Source organism: Ursus arctos, unplaced genomic scaffold (assembly GCF_023065955.2).
Source record: "Ursus arctos isolate Adak ecotype North America unplaced genomic scaffold, UrsArc2.0 scaffold_2, whole genome shotgun sequence".
Lineage (NCBI taxonomy): Eukaryota > Metazoa > Chordata > Mammalia > Carnivora > Ursidae > Ursus > Ursus arctos.
Window position 1 is genome coordinate 89251486 of NW_026622874.1, and position 20660 is coordinate 89272145.

Genomic DNA, 20660 nt, shown 5'->3' on the forward strand with positions numbered 1-20660 from the left:
TCAGAAGAGCCCGGGGTTGAATCTAAGCCACATTACTCCTTGGGTGTAGCCTCAGGTAATTACTTAACCCCTTGAAGGTTCAGTAAAAAAGGGATATTGATACTCATACACTGAGCACTGAGTGAAGAAGTCGTATATGGACTATGCTTGATTTATACTACGTACTCAAGAAATGGTCGTTGCCATTATGAATAAATGAAGCCCTAGTGGGCCAGGATGATGCTAGTTTGAAGTAATAAGAATTAAGACTACTATTTACTCAGTGCTTTTCATGTTCAAGGGGCTCTATGTGCATATTAGTTATGTATTGCTCTATCTATGGCTATTGCTATAACAAAACATCCCAAATTGTAAAACAACTGTAATAATTACTATTACTTTTGCTCATTCTGGAGGTTGAATGGGCTCAGCTAGGAGGTTCTGGCTAAAGGGTTTCTCATGGAGTTGCCGTCAGACACTGGCTGGAGTTGGGGGTCATTTCAAAGGCTTCGTCAGTCACAGGTCTGATGCCTGGGCTGGGACGATCCAAATGGCTGGGGGCTGCAACAGTCCGCGTAAGTGTGTAATTTCTCCATGTGGTACCTCCCGCCTAGTGGTTTGAAGGTAGCTGCACTTCTTACTGGATGACTCAGGGCTCTAAAACCCATGTTCTGAAAGAAAGAGCTGACAGAAGCTGCACAGCCTTTTTGCCCCAGCCTCAGAAGTCATGCGATGTCACTTCTACGGCCTTCTACTCATTACTAGTGAGTTGCTAGTTCAGCCTATATTCAAGATAGGGGGAGTTAGTCTCCACCCTGGGCAGGAAGAGTGTCAAACAATTTGCAGACACGCTTTAAAACCACTGCATGTTTATCATCACATTTAATCTTAGGAGGTAAACAGAATTATCACTAATTTACAGATAGGGAAATTTAGAAGATTAGATACTTGGAAGATTAAGATTGCCCACCATCATAAAGTTAGTAGGTGGGGCAAACAGGATTCAAAACAAAGGCCAGCAGTCTGACCCTAACATCTGTGTCCTTAATCCCCATGCTATACAAATCACACTAGACAAAGACAGAACATATGTAAGATATTTGTTTATAAGCTCTCTTATGCAGTGCTTACTAAATGCCAAGCACTGTGCTGAGTACTTTTCAGGGAACTATGTAAGTTTCAGAGAACTATGTAAGCTCATGGTAGAGGCCCCAGGAGTCAGGCTTAGGTTGCCTGGGCTGGGGATGGGACGGAGACCAAGGAGCCTCTGGGGAAAAAGCCCCCTCCCAAGAGCACAGAGTGAAGGCTCCTGCTTGGTTGAAAGGCACAGAACTATGCATTACATTCTGACTGTCCCCCCACCTGGCCTCACAGACTCCAGCAGCCAGAGAATGAAAATTATAAGGCATCTACAGCAATGGTGTCAGGCAGGAGGCCATGCCTTAGGCCCTGGGAACAACAGCACCCTGTCCAGCTGCCATCACTGCAACAAGGTCAGTGGCAGCCACAGTAGGGGGTCCCAGAGCTGTGTGTGTCCTCACGTGTGCACTTGCACGCACACAATACTGTGAGACACGTGGATCTATCTAGGAGTCGTTTGAGGGGTCCTCAGCCTCCCGCAGGAAAGGTAGAGACAGAACTGGAGAAGCAGCCTTTTGTGACTGTGGACAGTGAATAAACAGGAGGACAGTCTGCATGGAATAAAGGATTTGTATGGGAGTGTATTCATTTCCCATTGTTGCTGTAATAAACTCCCACAAATTTATTATCTCACAATTCTTTTTTTAAAGATTATTTATTATTTTAGAGAGAGAGAGAGAGCACAAGCAGGGAGAGGGGTAGAGGGACAGGGAGACAAGCAGACTTCCCGTTGAGCAGGGAGTCTGACTTGGGGCTCGATCCCAGGACGCTGAGATCATGACATGAGCCGAAATCAAGAGTCTAATGCTCAACCGACTGAGCCACCCAGACACCTCTATCATCTCATAATTCTATAGGTTAGAAGCCTTACATGGGTCTCACAGGGCTAAAATTAAGGTTTGGCAGGGCTGCAGTCCCTTCTGGAGGCTCAGTGGAGAATCTGTTTCCTTGCCTTTTCTGGTTTCTAGAGGCTCATGGCCCCTTCCTCCATCTTCAAAACCAGGAAAGGTACATCTGTCTGACTCTTCTTCCATAGTTACACCTCCCTCTAACTCAGCTGGGAAAGATTCTCCTCTTTGAAGGACCCATGTGATCAGATTGGGCCCATCCACATGATTCACGATAATCTTGCCATCGTAAGGTCCATAAACTTACTCACATCTGGAAAGTCCCTTTGGGCATACATAGTAACATATCCACAGGTTCTGGAGGATTTGGGTGTGGACATCTTTGGGGATGCCCATCAGCCTACCATTTGGGGAGACTGCAGGAAAATGCCCTTGAATGGGGCTGACCACTCATTCCCACCCCACCCTCCAAGTCCTGCACTGCCATTTAACACATTTTCTTACTCACTAGAAACCTTTAACTCAACTCATGTCAACTGTTCCGAGGTAAGGTGGGTAACGAAAGTCTTCACGATTTTTCTAAGATGGGACAGTATATCTGCAATGAGGGGAACTAGATGACGTCCACGTATCACCACATACTTAATGCTTTCTTCAACCAAAATCTTATTTCCTTGCTTTGGATATATTGGAAGATGAGAGCTCATATATTTTTTTTTTTCATGCTTGCCACTTGCAAGGTGCCCCTCTAGACACGCCGACTCTGTAAGGTAGGTACTGGATTTAACCCAGTCTGTCTGGCCACAGAGCCCATATCTTCACCACCACACTTGACAGCCTCATTCTTGCGGGCCCAGGAATACAACCCATGATTGGAGGTCACCAAGGGTTTACAATTCCTGCTCCTGGGATGCTAAAAAAGAGATCACCACCTACTCAACTTTACTGGCGTTTCCTTCAGGGCCTTGACCACAGGCAAACCTTCTGTGTCCATCCTCATTGCCAGCTTGAGGGTCCAGGACTGGTCAGACAATGGACAAGAGCCATTTCGGCAGAGGCCTGAGTGCTGTACAGGATTTATCTGCTTCAGGAGAATGACAGCCTTGCTTCGCTTGCCTCCCCTATATTTCCTACTTTGGTGCATCAAGAGGGTCTAGGGCAGAATGGGGAGGCATCCCTGATGTTGGTAGGCCCTAAAACTGAGAGGTAATGTTGGTGCAGTGTTGGTGCGTGTGGATGTTGGGAGTTGGCCAGAGAAGAGAGAGCATCCGGGCTCTGACACTTTGTAACTCTTCTCTGAGCTTTACTTCCCTCTCCATGAAAGAGGCTGATCGTGGTGGTGCTTAACTCTGCAAACTCCTGAGAGAAGTAAATGAGACCATGCTAACACACGCATTGCCCGGCACACATCCTCATTGGACTCTTGTGACGACTTAATAAGCACACCCCTGTGAAGGGCTGAGATCAACTCCCTGGCACTCGGTAAGCACCAAGTAAGTCTCTATATTGTAGACTCTTCCTGGGTGACTTAACTTCAAAGGCTTCAATTTCTACATATACCTTCAAACGTTTTTGCCAGTTTTCGTCTGAGCTCTAGACCTAATAGCTCTGTGTACCAAAGGACATTTCTACGTGGAAGACATACAGGGTTTGCTCATACTCTGGGCCTTTGTACACAATAGGTAAGCTCTGCCTAAAAAGCCAGCTGTTAAGGGGGGGGGGGACCATTTTCTAGGTTTGGATGCTTTGGGTGGCAAAGAACAAAGACTCATTATTCAGTCTCAAGTTAGGAGAGCTACAGGGAGGCCCCGAGTGGGGACACGTCAGACAGAAGTTTCAGCCATTGCCTAACGCGGTTTTGTTGGCTGCATCATCTCATTGCATAGGGTCCTTTTGGGCAGCCTTTTCTTGGGAGAAAGGGCGTCACTCCTGACTATTTGGCTACCCTTAGGGGATAGGCAGAATGACTGTATATGGCCCCCAAAGTCTTAGGGTGGCCTCCTTTGGAGAATCTGGAGCTTAGCTATTTTTCCATGGGGCCCTCAGAGAGGCATTAGCTTGTCTTCTGTGGAAGCCCATCCCTGAAGCCTTGGCCTTGGGTGCTCCTCCCCACAACCAGCTCAAACACCCCTGGCTTTGGGACGCCTCTCCACCTCATTAGTCATTCTCTCCTCTGCTTCACTGCGTCTAAACACTGTGTGTTGTAGTTGTTGCTGCCCAGAGCTGGCTCCCCAACTAGGCTGTCAGCTAGCCAGGGCGGGAGGTGCGTATTATTCACATGTGTGTCATCACCACCAAATGGGCCATCTGTACATATTTGCTAAGTGAATAACACAATGAACATCTTTAGTGCTCCTTCGTGGGGCCTGCTGTCCTCAAAGGAGGTATGGGGACCCTCTACACAATTTAGGCCAGCTGGGTCTAGGGTAGCATTTTATTTATTTGCTGATTTTTTAAAGTAAATTAGTTGTTGGGGTTTTTAAAAAGATTTGTTTATTTTAGAGAGAGCGAGAGAGAGGTAGGGGGGAGCAAAGGGGGCAGGGAGAGGGAGGGGTGAAAATCTCAAGCAGACTCCATGCTGAGCGCAGACTGATGCAGAGCTCAATCTCATGACCCTAAGATCATGACCTGAGCCAAAACCAAAAGTTGATGCTCAACCAACTAAGTCACCCAGGCTCCCCAAATTAGTTTTTTTTTTTTTTTAAGATTTTATTTATCTATTTGTCAGAGAGAGAGAGAGCACAAGCAGGGGGAGTGGCAGGCAGAGGGAGAGGCAGGCTCCCCACCAAGCAAGGAGCCCGATGCGGGGCTGGTTCTGGGATCATGACCTGAGCCAAAAGCAGATGCTTAACCGACTGAGCCACCCAGGTGACCCCAAATTAGTTGTTTTTAAAATATTTTTTGTAATTGAAAATAACATGTGCATTGAAAAACATTTTTAAAATTCTCATTTCTCTTCCAATCAAATCTCCACAGGAAAACACCAGCTTAAAAAAAATTAACAGCTTTATTGATACATAATTCAGAGACCATACAATTTGCTCATTTAAAGTGTGTAATTCAGGGGGTGCCTGGGTGGCTTAGTCGGTTAAGCGTCTGCCTTTGGCTCAGATCATGATCCCAGGGTCCTGGGATCAAGCCCCGCATTGGGCTCCTTGCTCAGCAGGGAGCCTGCTTCTCCCTCTTTCTCTGCCCTTCCCCCCAGCTTGTGCTCTCTTTCTTTGTCTCTCTCTCAAATGAATAAATAAAATCTTTAAAAAAAATAAAGTGTATAATTCAGTGTGTTTTGGTATATTCCCAGGGATGGGCAACCATTACAATCTAATTTTAGGACATTTTTATTTCCCCCAAAAGAAATTCTGTGTCCATTAGCTGCCATCCCAGCCCCTGCCCCTCTCCCAACCTTAAGCAAACACTAATTTACCCCCCGTCTGTATACACTTGCCTGCCCTGGATGTTTCATAGAAATGGAATCATATAGGGGCGCCTGGGTGGCACAGCGGTTAAGCGTCTGCCTTCGGCTCAGGGCGTGATCCCGGCGTTATGGGATCGAGCCCCACATCAGGCTCCTCCGCTATGAGCCTGCTTCTTCCTCTCCCACTCCCCCTGCTTGTGTTCCCTCTCTCGCTGGCTGTCTCTATCTCTGTCAAATAAATAAATAAAATCTTTAAAAAAAAAAAAATGGAATCATATAGGATGTGGTCTTTTATATCTGGCTTCTTTCATCTTTCATCTGGCATGTGTTTGAGGGTCATCCATATTGTATCAGTGCTCCATTCCTTTTTATTGCTATAATACGTTTTATTAACCAATCATCAGTTATTATTAACAATTTAATACACTCCCTATGTTTGTTCAAATTGCCTGAGTTTGAACCCCTGCTGGACAAGTTCCTAGATGATTGACCTTGGGTGAATAATAATCTCTCCAAGCCTGCCTCAGTTTCCTCAATAGTAAAATTTGAATAACAACAGAATCTATCTGAGTGTCATAGTTGTACTGTCACAGTAATTAATATTTGCTGAGTACTTAATATTTGCCAGGTATTTTATAAAGATTACCAAACAGACCTATGATTTACATATTAGGGAATTGTGGTTAGGAGAGGCTAAGTAATCTCCCAAGGTCATCACTCTAAGAAAGTGATGTAGGTGAACAGAATCACAAGTCACCTGACAGCAAAGCCTGCACCATTAACTGTTAACATAATGTAATAACAAAGCACTTAGCAAGGGCCTTGCAAAGCAAATGGATTTAGCAAATAATAACTGATAGAATTATAAAAAAGGAGAAAAGAACTAGAAATTGACTTATCATCTAAAGACACTTGCTACTGTTAATATGTTGGTTATTTCCTTCCAGTCTTTTTTTTTTTTTTAAGATTTTATTTATTTATTCGACAGAGATAGAGACAGCCAGCGAGGGAACACAAGCAGGGGGAGTGGGAGAGGAAGAAGCAGGCTCATAGCGGAAGAGCCTGATGTGGGGCTCGATCCCATAACGCCAGGATCACGCCCTGAGCCGAAGGCAGACGCTTAACCGCTGTGCCACCCAGGCGCCCCTCCTTCCAGTCTTTAAGAAATATTTTCCGGGAGTGCCTGGGTGGCTCAGTTGGTTAAGTGTCTACCTTCAGCTGGGGTCCTGGGATCAAGCCGGGAGTTGGGCTCCCTGCTCAGTGGGGAGACCACTTCTCCCTCTCCCTCTGCCTGTTGCTCCCCATGCTTGTGTGCTCTCTGTCAAATAAATAGATAAACTCTTTAAAAATATATTTTCAAGCATACCAAAAATTTTAGAGGATAGTAGACATCAACTTTCCATGTCTGTTCTTTTAAGACACAACATATAGATTAGGTGGCTCTATCTCGCATAACTTTAGGTGTTTTTTTCCCTGTGTATAATTTTTCTTTAGACTATTAGAGTCCTACCAACATCATTTTCTATCTTTTAAAAACCTTACCTTGAGCATTTCCCCAGCATACCAAGTATGTGACATCATTTCTCATGGACGCATATATAATACTGTATGGCTGAAACATGATTTGTCAATTCCTCATTCATGGACATTGAGGCCATCGCCCTGAAAAAAAAAATCACTACACATCCATCTTTCCTCAAGCATCTGATAAGTCTAAATTCCTAGAAAGGCGGGAAGATCAGAGTCTGCACATGTCCTTACGGCTTTTTATATTTTTTGTTTGCCAAATAGCTCTCAAGAAGAATGGGAATGGGGAGAAGGGAACTTGAGGGTTTTTTCCCCCACTTTTTGAGACCTTTTATTCAATTATAACATACATAAAAATAAGTGCACATACGTGTACAACTCACTGATTTTTCAGAAGCGGAACACACCGCGCATCCAACATCGAAATCATGAGACAGAATATTTCCAGCAGCCCACAGCCGCCTCGCTCCTTGCCCTCACTATTCTCCGACGGGTGGGATTTTAACGCCACAGAGGCCTACTAACCCGGTTCTCTCTCTGGAAACTTAGTTTAAATACGTTGATATCGCCTAGATCACGAAAACATGAGCTAGGTCCTGCCTGCGTAAGTTTAAGTCTTAAGTTCCGCGGGCAAAACGCACGGCATGCAGGTATAGCAGTGCCGTCCCTGCGTGCAGCGCGGCGATCCCGGCGTGCAGCGCGGCGATCCCGACGTACCCCGCGGCGCGCAGACCCGGCGACTGGGTGCACAACGCGGACGGCGGGAGTGGCGGCTGCTTGGCGTGTGGCTGCGTATCTGTTGGCGGCCGGAGGTGACGACCCGGGTTCGACATGGAAGTGTAAGTCGTTAGGGGCGCGTTCCCGGCTTTGCGCAGACGCCCACAGCCGGGGACTGCTGGGACGCCGGGAGTCGAGGGACTCGGGCAGGGGCGGCACCTTGCACAGGTTTGGGGGAAAGGCTTGGAGCGGGACGCGGGGAAGAAAGGGACCCTCGCTCTGCCCCCTCGGAACCTTCGTCCCTACTCCCACCTCTTGCCTGGGACGCGGGGCCCAGTGCGACTTGACCTGGCGGCCTTTCAGTGTGCCTGCTCCCTCCCTCTTTAGTTTCCTAACGTGTTCTGGGTCACCGTGGTGTCCCACCGGGGTCTTAGAAGGTATAAAGCGCCGTGTCCGCCCTGGAAGTACCTGCGGAAGAGATGCATAAGCGCTGGGATAGAGCTTGGCTTACCTTGGGGGGCCCTCACTCAGAAGAGGTGCTCTCCGAGTTTGCTGAGCAGTTCGCCTTCCTACGAAAGGGGCAGGTTTTCTGGGAAGAAGGAAGTGCTTGAGCCAGGACCGAGACCACAGGAACAGTACGTGTGTGTGATGTTTGCTTATTGTTCGGCGTGCAGATGGAAGTTTTTGCAACTACTCCGCATATGGGTTTTTACATGGCTGACATTAACTTGTAGGTGTAACTGTATTGTGTTGTCTTTGGCGTTGGTTATTTAATACATTTTCCCTTGTGTTCTTTTATCTGTTTAGTGGTCCTATATACTACTATTTTGCAGATTTTTAAAAAACACAATATGTGTACGAAAGCGTCATGAAACAGTATTTTTACTACATGCAGTACACTCTGATATTGTCTCTTTTATTAAGAAAGAATGCTGACCCACTAAATTGATTTTGTAGTCCATTAATGGGGTTTAATCTGCATCTTGAAAAACATTCAGATACATTACTCTAGGCCTAGCTATTACCAATTTTTCCTCCCTCTTTACTAGAGCAGTTCCTGTCATTATGCAATCCGTTTTAACTTAGCCATCTTAAAAAATTCCTTGTCTGCACATTCATGTCCACTTATTGCTCCATTTTTGCTTCCCCTTAAAACAAAATTGCTTGGAAGTGTTGTTTATCCCCTCATTCTCAATCATCCTGTTGGGCTTTCATCCTCACCAGTCTACAGAAATGGGTTTTGTGATGATTACCTGAGCCCTCCATTTTGTCAAATTCAAACGTCGATTTTTTTGGCCTCAACCTTCTTGATCTCTTAGCAGCAGTTGATACAGAAACTCTCGGTGTCAACTATACTTAAAAAAACCAAAACAAAAAACTAGAAACTCTTTTGACTTTGTGACATGCTGTCTGCATTTCCCCCTACATCAAGGACTACTTCTCAGTCTCCTTTCCTGGTTTGCCCTTCCTCCCTTGCTTGGCCTCTAAATGTTGAGGTGTCCTAGAACTCAGTCCTGGGACCCTTTCTTTCCACACTCTCTCCCTTGGTCATTTTACCCATCTATATGCTGATAACTCCCAAAAGTATATTTCTAGTCCTTTTCTCTCGTCATCCATCCAACTGCTTAGTCCAAAAATCTAGCCCTCCTTCCTCACTCCTAAATCCAGCCCATCAGCCAGTCCTGTCATCTTCACTTTCAAGATATTTTGTGTACTGTTACTTTTCACCATCTCCATTGCTAACTCTGTAGTCTGTCATCTTTGGTCCAGATTAAGCAGTAGCCTTTGACTTCCATTCTTGCCCCCCCCCACTTCTGTTTTCCAGTCAGCAGCCAGAATCATCTTAAAATATTAATTGTGGGGCGCCTGGGTGGCACAGCGGTTAAGCGTCTGCCTTTGGCTCAGGGCGTGATCCTGGCGTTATGGGATCGAGCCCCACATCAGGCTCTTCCGCTAGGAGCCTGCTTCTTCCTCTCCCACTACCCCGCTTGTGTTCCCTCTCTCGCTGGCTATCTCTACCTCTGTCGAATGCATAAATAAATAAAATCTTTAAAAAAAATAATAAAATAAAATATTAATTGTATCTGGGATGCCTGGGTGGCTCAGTTGGTTAAGCGTCTGCCTTCGGTCCTAGGGTCCTGGCATCAAGTCCCGCATTGGGCTCCTTGGTCAGCGAGGAGCCTGCTTCTCTCTTTGCCTGCCGTTCCCCCTGCTTGTGCATGCTCGCTTGTGCTTTCTGACAAATAAATAAATAAAATCTTAAAAAATATATTAATTGGGTCAACTCACCCCTTGTATAAAACCTTGTATAAATATATTAATTGGGTCAACTCACCCCTTGTTCATTGACTTTCTGTTGTACTAAGAGGAAATCCACATTCCTTACTAGGACCTATATGACCCTCACCAACCCTCTCTCATGCTACTATCCCCACCTCCCAAACACACACATTTTCCAGGGCCAGTCAGGTAGTTTCTGTAGTCTTCCAGGGTCTTCAGGACCTTTGCATTGCTGTTCCCTCTGCCTGGTATACCTTTCTCTCAGTCCTGCTCCCTCTTTCTCTCTTTGATAGCTCAGGTTGAGTGTTGCTTTTCCTTTTCGGTCAACCCAAAATAAGTCCTCCTCTTGTCTCTTATTAGAGCATCATGATTTACTTTTCCTTTGAATAATTACAAGTTGTAATAATAGATGTATGTTTACTTGTTTAGTGTCTTGTTTCCCTCATGAGAAAGTTTCATGAAGGCAGGGACTGATGTCTTTTCACCTAGTGCTGAGCGCTACATTTGGCACACATAAGGCGTTCAGCAGATACTTGTTGAATGAAGTAATATAACAATACTTCATTAATTTAACAGATTAATTAAAAATATAATTGAATTAGCTTCCTAATTGCTGAGCATGTAGATTTTCTGATTTTCCTAAGTGAAATGGTTTGAATCAAGAGTTTTTTCTCCTATAGCCGTCTGTCCATTTCTGCCAAGGAGTCAGTGACTTACTGAAACCAATCAAAAATTTTGCAGCTAGCAGTTTATGGGAAAGTAAGGTTTCTGTAGGAATGTGATTTGAGAGTAGAAGGACCCTTGGAATGGAAAGTTCTGGAGGCCTAACTTCTAGTTCCTTACTGGTCTCCAGCATGAGGTGCGATCCTTGACAGTATGGTCCTTAGGATCTTCAGCAGAACCTTGTTTGTCTGAGAGGACAAACACATTGTACCTCTTTCAGTCATTCCTAGGACCTGGAAGGAGGAGGCATGAAAGGAAAACTTTTCTTAGTTTTTACTGCTTTTTTCCCTTCAATCACTGAGTAAATACATATTGAGCAAATAATACATAAAGACATACACTAGAAATTTTTTAAAGGTGAGGAATATTTATGCTTTATTTGATTGAGTTATAGAATTTAAAAAATAAAAACTTTATGACCATCATTTGGAAACATTTTCTTTCTTTCTTTCTTTCTTTCTTTCTTTCTTTCTTTCTTTTTTTTTTTTTTTAAGATTTTATTGATTTATTTGACAGAGATAGACAGCCAGCGAGAGAGGGAACACAAGCAGGGGGAGTGGGAGAGGAAGAAGCAGGCTCCCAGCAGAGGAGCCTGATGTGGGGCTCGATCCCAGAACGCCAGGATCACGCCCTGAGCCGAAGGCAGACGCTTAACGACTGAGCCACCCAGGCGCCCCTGTATGATCTTTTTAAAATCATGTAAGAGTTTCCTTGGTTTTACAGCTGGAAATACTGAGATTTAGAGAAGTTAGCTAATAGGTCCTGTAACAGTTCAGTAATAGGACTGGAAAGAAGTTACTTGTTTGCTAGCTCCCAGGAGAATGCTACAGATTAAGTTTGTTGACTTTGAAATCTGCCCAGTTTTCTTGTACTTTAGTTTTTCAGAACATGACTTGAATCAATAACATAGGTTGAACATAGAGTTTGAGCAGTTCTGTTCGTCATTGTGTGCGTAAATTAACTGTGTGGCAATTAAAAGGTGCTGTTTGCGTGTGTACGTGCGTTTCTAAAGAAAATCTGCCAATAGATCATTTTGTTCTGTTTATTCAGAATTCGGTTTTCCAAAGTAGTTGTTTACGTCCATTAAATTGACTCAGCAAGTTAAGCAAAATTTACGGGTTGTATTTCAAATAGCAAGTCAACTTCAGTCAACTAATTCGTTACTTAAGGAAATTAAAGGACTGCCCACCTGTAAATATAGATTCAAACTATCTTTAAAATTCACGTGGAATAATTGCTTTAAACACCTGTAATTAAAATCAGTACTAGTCTAAGTCCTATAGGAAAATATGATGTTATGTGTAGGTGGGCAGTTTCTAGAAGTCTACATGCTTATGAATGTATTACACAATACTGAAGTGCAAGCTATATATATAGCAGACAATTCCTGCTCAGAACAACAGCTTGTAAATATAAAATTGACAGATTATAGTCATCCTAAAAAAACACTGGAGGCAAATGGATTTTATGTCTTCAATGATAGGTTATACTAATGTCTTTTTTTTTTTTTTTTAAGATTGTATTTATTTGAGAGAGAGAAAGACACAGCAAGAGAGGGAACACAAGCAAGGGGAGTGTGAAAGGGAGAAGCAGGCTTCCCGCTGAGCAGAGAGCCCGATGTGGGGCTCTATCCTAGGAGCCTGGGATCAGGCCCTGAGCCGAAGGCAGATGCTTAACGACTGAGCCACCCAGGCGCCCCTATACTAATGTCTTTTTTTAACCTTATGTAATTCTTTAGTTTTACATTTCCATTTTTCTCAACTTTTTAGCTTGAAAAATTCCAAATTCATAGAACAGTTGCAGAAAGAGCACCACAAATACCTTAGTATATCCTCTATCTAGAGTCACCATTTATTAACATTTTGATGTTTGCCTTCTCTCTCATACACATGTATACGTTCTCTCTCTCTCTACACACACACACACATTCTCTCTCTCTACTGAATCATTTCAGAGTTGTAGATATATCATCTTACCCAGTCTTAAAAGTCTATTCTATTTAACTGCAATGCTATTGGTACACCCAGGGAATTTAGCATTGATGTACTGATATTATTAAAATACAAAATTTTTCCAGTGTCATTTTAGCTAGGTTATTTTTAACCACCGATTCAGGAGCCAGTCAAGAATCATATTTTTGGTTGTCATACAACTTTTAGTTGTCATAGTTCTTTAATCTCCTTTACTCTAAAAACAGTTTCCTAGCCTGTTTTTGTGACATTGACATTGTTACAGATGACATTGATGTTTGAAGAATCTAAACCAGTTGTTTTGAAGTATGTTCTTCAATTTGGATTTGTCTGGTTATATCCTTATGGGTAGATTCAAATTAGACATTCTTCGTCAGGATTGCTGTAAGGGATGTGTCTTTCTCAGTGCATCACATCATCATCACTGCTGTTAGTGAGATCACTTAAGTTGATGTCTGTCCAGTCTCACCATATCCTGTTCCCAGCAACCTGCCACTTAGTGGTGGTTATAGTAGGATAAAAGCTGTCTTAAAAACTTTTCTCGATATGCATAATTCATTTAGGAGTCGAAATGAACATAGTTCACTTCATAAAAGGTAGATCCTATGCTTATTGACATTTTATTAAATAAAGGAAAGCCTAGCATATATTGGCATTTATTCCATTAATATTTTACCGAGTAAAAAAATATTTATCTTTCTAAGAAAAGAATAAATGAATAAACCAGCTTCTGCCAGCCAGAATCTCCAAGATGCGGTACTTGTTTAAACATCCATTGTTCTCCTGGCCCCAAAACACAGGTTCATTCAAGCACATATGCCAGAAAGTGTCTCTCCTTTGTATATTGATTCTAGTAAAGACAGATGATATTCTTTGGATTCTTGCATTAACAGTATTGGCTTGGGCAGTGGGAAAGTAACTTGGAATAGCCAAGGACAGATTTTCCTAAGGCATAGAATATTCTGCATGACAGAGGAGAGGCCATGATTTGGAAATGAAGTTGTAACATAGGCACCTGGGATGGATCCCTTAGCCTTGAGGAAAAATAACATTTATATTATTTTTCCAGTCTGTTCCAGGAAGGATCTCTTAGTTACAGTGTATTTTAGGGCACACAGGGAGTTTTAACTCAATTTCAAGCAAAGATAGGAAGGAGCCTTGTGGACTGACTTCCTGACTAAGTAGGCAAAGATGACATGTGGTTTGATTTGTCCTTTTCAATTTTAAGTGAACCATATCATATACACTAATTATGCATTGTCCTTCTTGTGTTAGATTCCTTTTAAATAACATATTCTTTGTGACCTGAGTGCAGTTGTGGTCATTTGGGCAAAGCAACGCTTTTGTGAGATCCCAGCTATTTGGGGCACCTGGGTGGCTCAGCCGTTAGGCGTCTGCCTTCGGCTCGGGTCATGATGCCAGTGTTCTGGGATTGACCCCCGCATCTGGCTCCCTGCTTGGCGGGAAGCCTGCTTCTCCCTCTCACACTCCCCTGCTTGTGTTCCCTCTCTCACTGTCTCTCTCTCTGTCAAATAAGTAAAATCTTCAAAAAAAAAAAAAAAAAAGACCCCCCCCCCCCCTATTTGTTGAATGTCTAGTAGCATTTGGTAAGCTTCACGTGTTGATTTGCTTAGATCGCTGACATCACTGTGCTGCTGACCACAGGCCTAGGTCAGATCCTTGTGGTAACCACCTGCTAGTTTGCTTTATTGATTGCTTAGGGAAGTCACCCATCTATTTGGCTCACGTTTTTGAAATTTCGTGTCAGCATTTTCATCATATCGTCCTGCTCCTGGTTTAGGAACAAACGTTTAGTAGTCTTTATTACACATTATTTCAAGTCTGAAGTGCTTCCTGAATTTTTAGGATTCTGCATTACCGGTTTTCATTTGTCTAATCCAGTCTTATTTTTCACAGTTCCTAGTTATCTTCCACTTCAGTTAGGCTGTGTGACCTGAAGCAAGTTTTTAAATCTCTGAGCCTCAGCTTCATCATCTATAAAGAAGAAATCACAATAGCTCCTATATCACAGGGTTTTTTTAATGAGAATTCGGAGAGGTGATATCTTTAAAAAATAATAGCTTCCATTAAGGAAGATCTTAATCAGTACCAAGAACAATGCTGCACTTTTAAAATTTGTTGTCTCACTTCATCATAACAGTTTTATGAGGTAGGAAGAAGTTACGGTAGTAACAGGGATAGTGATAATAGATGGCGTTTATTGAGTACTTACTGTATTCCATTACTTTACATCTTTTGGTGTAATCCTGTAAATAATCTTACATGGTTAGTACTCTGTCATTTTATGGATGAGGAAATTTAAGTACAGGGAAGTTAAGTAACTTGCTTAAGTTCACAGAGCTCTCATGTTCAGTGGAACTGGTTTAGAATCCAAGTACTACTTTGTTATCCCCATTTTTTTTAATGTTCAAAAAATATTTGTTTATAAAAAATACGGTGGGATAAATTTATACTGAGAAATGCAGCAATAAATACAGTTGAAGAGAACAGAGCAACTCTACGTTGATACATTGGCACAAACAGGAAGAGCAAACGCGTGGCCCAGACCTGAATATCTGCAGGCCAGTTTCATACACGCTCCTTTAGAAACACCACCCTGAAAAGATCTTGTCAGTTTAGGTAAGAGAATGAGTACACATAAAATCACAGATGCTCCCTGATCAGGACTTTATTTAAAAATTAGCAAACAATACTGTAGAGACATTGATATGTAAATTTCTAAAATGCTGCATCTTAAATTTAGTTGGCGAAGACCACATTTAGCTTTAAGCATGAGGTTAGTCCTCCACTCAGAAAAGAGATACTAAACTGTAAAAAACCAAAAAAAAAAACAAAAAAAAACAACCCTTCCCATTGTTTAAAATCCCAGTTTATTAAGTAGATTGTTTAAAAAAAATAAAAAAAGGGGGCGCCTGAGTGGCACAGCGGTTAAGCGTCTGCCTTCGGTTCAGGGCGTGATCCCGGCGTTGTGGGCTGGAGCCCCACATCAGGCTCCTCCACTATGAGCCTGCTTCTTCCTCTCCCACTCCCCCTGCTTGTGTTCCCTCTCTCGCTGGCTGTCGCTGTCTCTGTCAAATAAATAAATAAAATCTTTAAAAAAAATAAAAAATAAAAAAAGGTCTTTGCAGGAGGCTAGGTGGCTCAGTTTTTGGGCGTCTGCCTTCAGCTCAGGTCATGATCCTAGAATCCCGGGATTGAGTCCTGCTTCAGGCTCCCTGCTTAGTGGAGAGTCTGCTTCTCCCTCTGACCCTCACCCCACTCGTGCTCTCCCTCTCTCTCTCAAATAAATAAATAAAATCTTAAAAAAAAAAGTCTTTGGGATGCCTGGGTGGCTCAGTCAGTTAAGCGTCTGCCTTTGGCTCAGGTCAGGATCCCCCACGGCCCTGGGATCAAGTCCTGCGTAGGGCTCCTTGCTCAGCAGGGAGCTTGCTTCTCCCTCTGCCTGCCACTCCCTCTGCTTGTGCTCTCTCTCTCTCTTTCACAAATAAAATCGTTAAAAAGAAAAAGCATAGGTCTTTAAAAATAAGAAAATTGACTGTGCAGTAGTACTCCCCTTTCACAGTATTCCTTTTTACTTCATATGAGAGTTATTGCCTCTGCTGTAGGATTGAACTATTATAGCACTAAAAGACAACTATTTAGGGAAGAGGCAGAAAAAGGAAAAGGGAATGTATGTAAAGCAATATTTCTTTTAGGTACAATAAGCATAATAGTGTTTTAGAAAGACAAGATAAAAATTATTCAAAGCTAGCTTGGTTCTCACTGAATAAAAACAACGGGCTAAATACTGAGCTCCTGTGTGTCAGTATAATAATCAGTGCCTTGGTCGCCATATTGGTACTCTCTGGGGTGGTCATCTTGGTACTCTCCGTCATACTCATCTGGGTATTCTGCCTGATAATCACTGTCACTAATTTCAGACCCATTTGTTCCTATTCCTTGGCTTCCATTGTGAATGACAGGTTCTGTGGTAGCGGCACAGTATTTGGGATCGTGTACTTGCCGCCCAAGCCCATACACACTCATTCCTTTCCGGGAAGCAACTTTGTTGGTTCCCATCTGTAGAGAAATTGTTGAGTTGTCCTCTGGTTGTAATGTTACCTTCTGACCATAGATGTCTCTTCTGGTACCTGGTGCGAACATCCCTGCCTGGCTGGCTCCTTTGTTGGTGCCCATCTGCAGACTAATTGTGGTCTGGTCAGAAGGCTTGTCAGGTTGCATTTTGGGATCATAAAGATGCCTCCTGGTCCCATAGGCTGTCATACCTGCCTGGCTGGCGCATTTGTTGGTTCGCATCTGCAAACCAATTACACTTTGGCCAGCTTTTAATTTTCCTTCATCAGAACGTCTTGTTTGTTTTTCATCATACTTAACTCCAGTGTCAGTGGTTGTATGGAATCCTTTTGTTTTAGCCAGACCTGCCAGAGCCACCAGCATAGTCTGAACCTGGGTCACGTTTCCATTCTCAAAAAGATCATTTGCTTCAAATATGTCATGTGGCTTCATGCCGTAGGCCTGAATAGCTTTAATAAAGTTGCCAGTATTCTCCAGCTGAGGCCAGTTTAACGAGGACTCATTAACCTTCTTCATTGAGCCTGGCTGTAGCTTGTTTATGAGCTCGCAGAGGATGATGCCATCTTTTAAGCCCAGCTGAAAGTTGGTGCCAGTGCTCATGCCTGTCTCCTCTTCTGTCCAGTTTCGAAGATCTTCTTCTGCCTGATGCTCATGCTTGGAAGCGGTCCTGCTCTTGACCTCGATGGAGAGCCTGTTAAGAAGGGCCCTTGTTGAAGTGGGTCATGGTGGTTCGGGCGGCAGGAAGAGGCTGCGCTTGGGTCTTGGGCCTGGGGGTTTCTCGTACTCAGCTTCCCCACTCCTGGCCCCAAGGAGCGGCTGCAGTGGGAGGTGCTTGGAGTTCACTCCCCTGGGCTGCGCAGGAGACTCCCAGATGTGGCGGCGGGCGCGGGTGGTGTTCGGCGCTTGGTCCAATTGGGTCCTGCAGAGCCTCCTGCTCCGCTCCCCATTTTTTGTTTTAAATGAGAAGCTTAGGGGGTTAATAAACTCCCATACCTTGTAAGTGGCAGAGCTAGAATATGAACCCAGATTTGTCTGATTTCAAAACTGTACTCTTAATTATCACACTATACTGCCTCTGGACTATTAAAACAGTAAGTACTTCTGATGTGGTATTGTAGAATGGCTTGATTACACTTTAATACAAGTCACATTGCTGTGCCCACTCACACATGAAAGACATTTTGCCTTGATCGCAGGGGTACCACGCTTTGACCACGGCTTGACACATGAACTTTACCTGTTGAATTGATATAGAAGATGAACACCCTTGTGGATATCTAGCAGGATTCTTGACATTGCTGGAATTCCCAGTAGTGATGTTAATGTTAATGATCCCATTTCTGGTGATTCAGCAGGGTGACTTGCCTGCCCAAGATGTCAATAACTGGTGGGAGGCAGATGGTACTGGGGAAAGGACATGGCTGTGTTTATTGACGCCCCTTCCTAACCGTCCGGTTTTGCCATGTTCTTCCTGTAAGTGACATCTTCCAGATGACTGACTTCTCTTAACTTCTGCCTACATAGATTAAGGATAAGTATCGTATTTTGATCACCTACTTAGTAATGGATGTGTTATATACTATGGCTGTAAAGAGGGAAATTTGCTCTGAAATTGTCCATTGCCCACAAAACCAGTAGGACTTAGGACGTTACTCAGTTTTAGGTTGTCCCTAAATTCCTGAACTGAACTACTAAATCTTGCTACAGGAAGTATTTTACAGATATTTAATTACCACAAAGGAATGTGAGCCCAGACTGATGATAATTTACTTTATTTTGCAGGAAGGATGCCAATTCTGCGCTGCTCAGTAACTACGAGGTAAGTAGCTTTGAAGTGAACTATTGAATTTTCCTCTCTGGTAGTTTGCCCTTTGCTTCTGAAGGTTATTGAATTCATTTTAGTTAAAATGACTGAATTCATTTGGCTTTTCCACTTTAAAATAGGACAGATGACACCATCTGGTGGACCTTGGTATTATAAGCTTGGTAAATCATACATAGTAATTCAGGGAAGCTGGGAAGACTTTAGTTTATAGTAGGCAACCTTCCCCAAATCCCAAATATTTTCTTTTCTTTTTTAAAGATTTTATTTATTTATGTGACAGAGACAGCCAGCGAGAGAGGGAACACAGCAGGGGGAGTGGGAGAGGAAGAAGCAGGCTCATAGCGGAGGAGCCTGATGTGGGGCTCGATCCCGGTACGCCGGGATCACGCCCTGAGCCGAAGGCAGACACTTTAACGACTGCGCTACCTAGGCGCCCCAAAATATTTTCGATCTTTAATTGATATGCCTTCATGGGATAGAAGCATCTATTTTGGAACTGTTTCTGTCTGCAAAGTTTTCCATTAAAATACTTATGCCTTTTCCTAATTACTACTCTTTACCTATAAAATGCTTTTATATATTATTTCGATCCTCATAATAGTGTCATAAGTATTAACACTTTTGTTTTGAAAGTGACAGCTTAGTTGACACACCGTTATGAATAATTTAGTATGAACTAGCAGATTTGGACTTTGTTTGGGGGCTTGAGGGTTGGGTTGCTGCAGAAAGGGAGGAAAAAAGGAAAGAAGTTGGTGAGATGGGAGATAATAACATTTTTCCCTACCTTCTATTTTGCCTTTGTTTTTTTGGTATTAGCAAAGCCATCTGGTAGGTTAACTGCAGGTATATAAAGAACCATTCATATATTCACTGTCAGTTTTTCATTTTCTAGAATCTAAATTCATGAAGACTTAAGGAGATTTGAGTCTCTATTGTGTGATAGAAAATAGAAGGTAGTGGAATTAACACAGTTGGCCATACTCCTTACTTAAATTGTTGCTGCTAATAACAGGAAGGAAATGGTTGTTACTCAAGCCATTGGCTTTTAGGAACCTCCTTGTCCAGTTTGGATGCTGCTAAATGTTTGGGTGTTTTACCTATTGGGGAACATCACATTAATTAGATCTCATGACACTATTTCTGAAAAAATAATGACAGGCAGGGGAGGGGTTGTATTGTATCTAGTAATGGTTTATGAGTCTGTACTTACTTCCTTTGGTTCTCTGGCATAATCTCCAAAATAGGAAAGATATATCCTCTACCCACCCTCCTCAGCACTAACACATATATGTTTTTCCCTTGTGGGAAAGTTTACTTCTAAAGTTCTGTAGCGTTTTTTTCTCTTCTCTTCTTCTTCTTCTTCTTTTTTTTTTTTTTTTTTGTAAAATTTATGTTTATCACTTGCCTCGTAATTTTTCCTTTTCAGAAATAAATTTACTAGATTTTCATATTAGTGAAGCAGGATCCTGTTTTAGAAAAAACTTATTTTTAGGAAAAAAATTTTTAGTTGAAGCACAGTTGACAGATAACATTAGTTTCAGGCATACAACATAATGATTCAGTATTTGTACATTGTGAAATTACCACAATAAATCTAGTTAACATCCATTACCATATATATAGATTTTTTTTTCTTGTGATGAGAACTTTTAAGATTTACTCTCTTACCAACTTTCAGATATTCAGTACAGTTTTACTGTAGTCACTATGCTGTATGTTATATCGTCATTATTTATTTTATAACTGGAAATTTGTACATTTTGACTCCCTTACTGATTTTGCCCACCATCTTCCTTCTGCTTCTGGCAGCCATGAATCTGTTCTCTATGCCTCTGAGCTTGTTTTGTTTTTTTTTTTTAAATAAGATTTTATCTATCTATCTATCTATCTGAGAGGGAGCGCACGCGTATACTAGCCAGTGGAGGAGCAGAGGGAAAGGGACAGGCAGATTCTGCTGAGCGTGGAGCCCAGTGCAGGGCTTGATCCCACAACCTTGAAATCATGACCTGAGCTGAAATCAGAAGTCGCACACTTCACCAGCTGAGCCACCCAGGCACCACTTAGTTTGGTTTTTAAGATTCCACATGTAAGTGAGATCATACAGTATTTATCTGACTTATTTTACTTAGCATAATATCTCC

The 20660-nt window shown here is 42.7% G+C and overlaps 2 protein-coding genes across 8 annotated transcripts in view; one reads left to right on the forward strand and one right to left on the reverse strand.

Annotated features, from left to right (window-relative positions):
* The first annotated feature begins 7557 nt into the window (after positions 1-7557).
* The window catches only part of CRCP (CGRP receptor component), a 45920-nt gene continuing 32817 nt past the window's right edge, over positions 7558-20660 (forward strand). For all 7 annotated transcript variants that reach the window (XM_057314964.1, XM_044390220.3, XM_057314965.1 and 4 more), the window contains exons 1-2: positions 7558-7748; positions 18477-18513. In XM_057314964.1, the coding sequence (XP_057170947.1) occupies positions 7741-7748; positions 18477-18513 (45 nt within the window). In that variant the 5' untranslated portion in view covers positions 7558-7740. The remainder of the gene's footprint in view (positions 7749-18476; positions 18514-20660) is intronic.
* LOC113267750 (calponin-3-like) lies at positions 16276-17418 on the reverse strand. Its single transcript, XM_044390216.2, is given in 2 exon segments — positions 16276-17390; positions 17392-17418. Coding segments are annotated over 2 exon segments (1017 nt in total). The 3' UTR covers positions 16276-16400.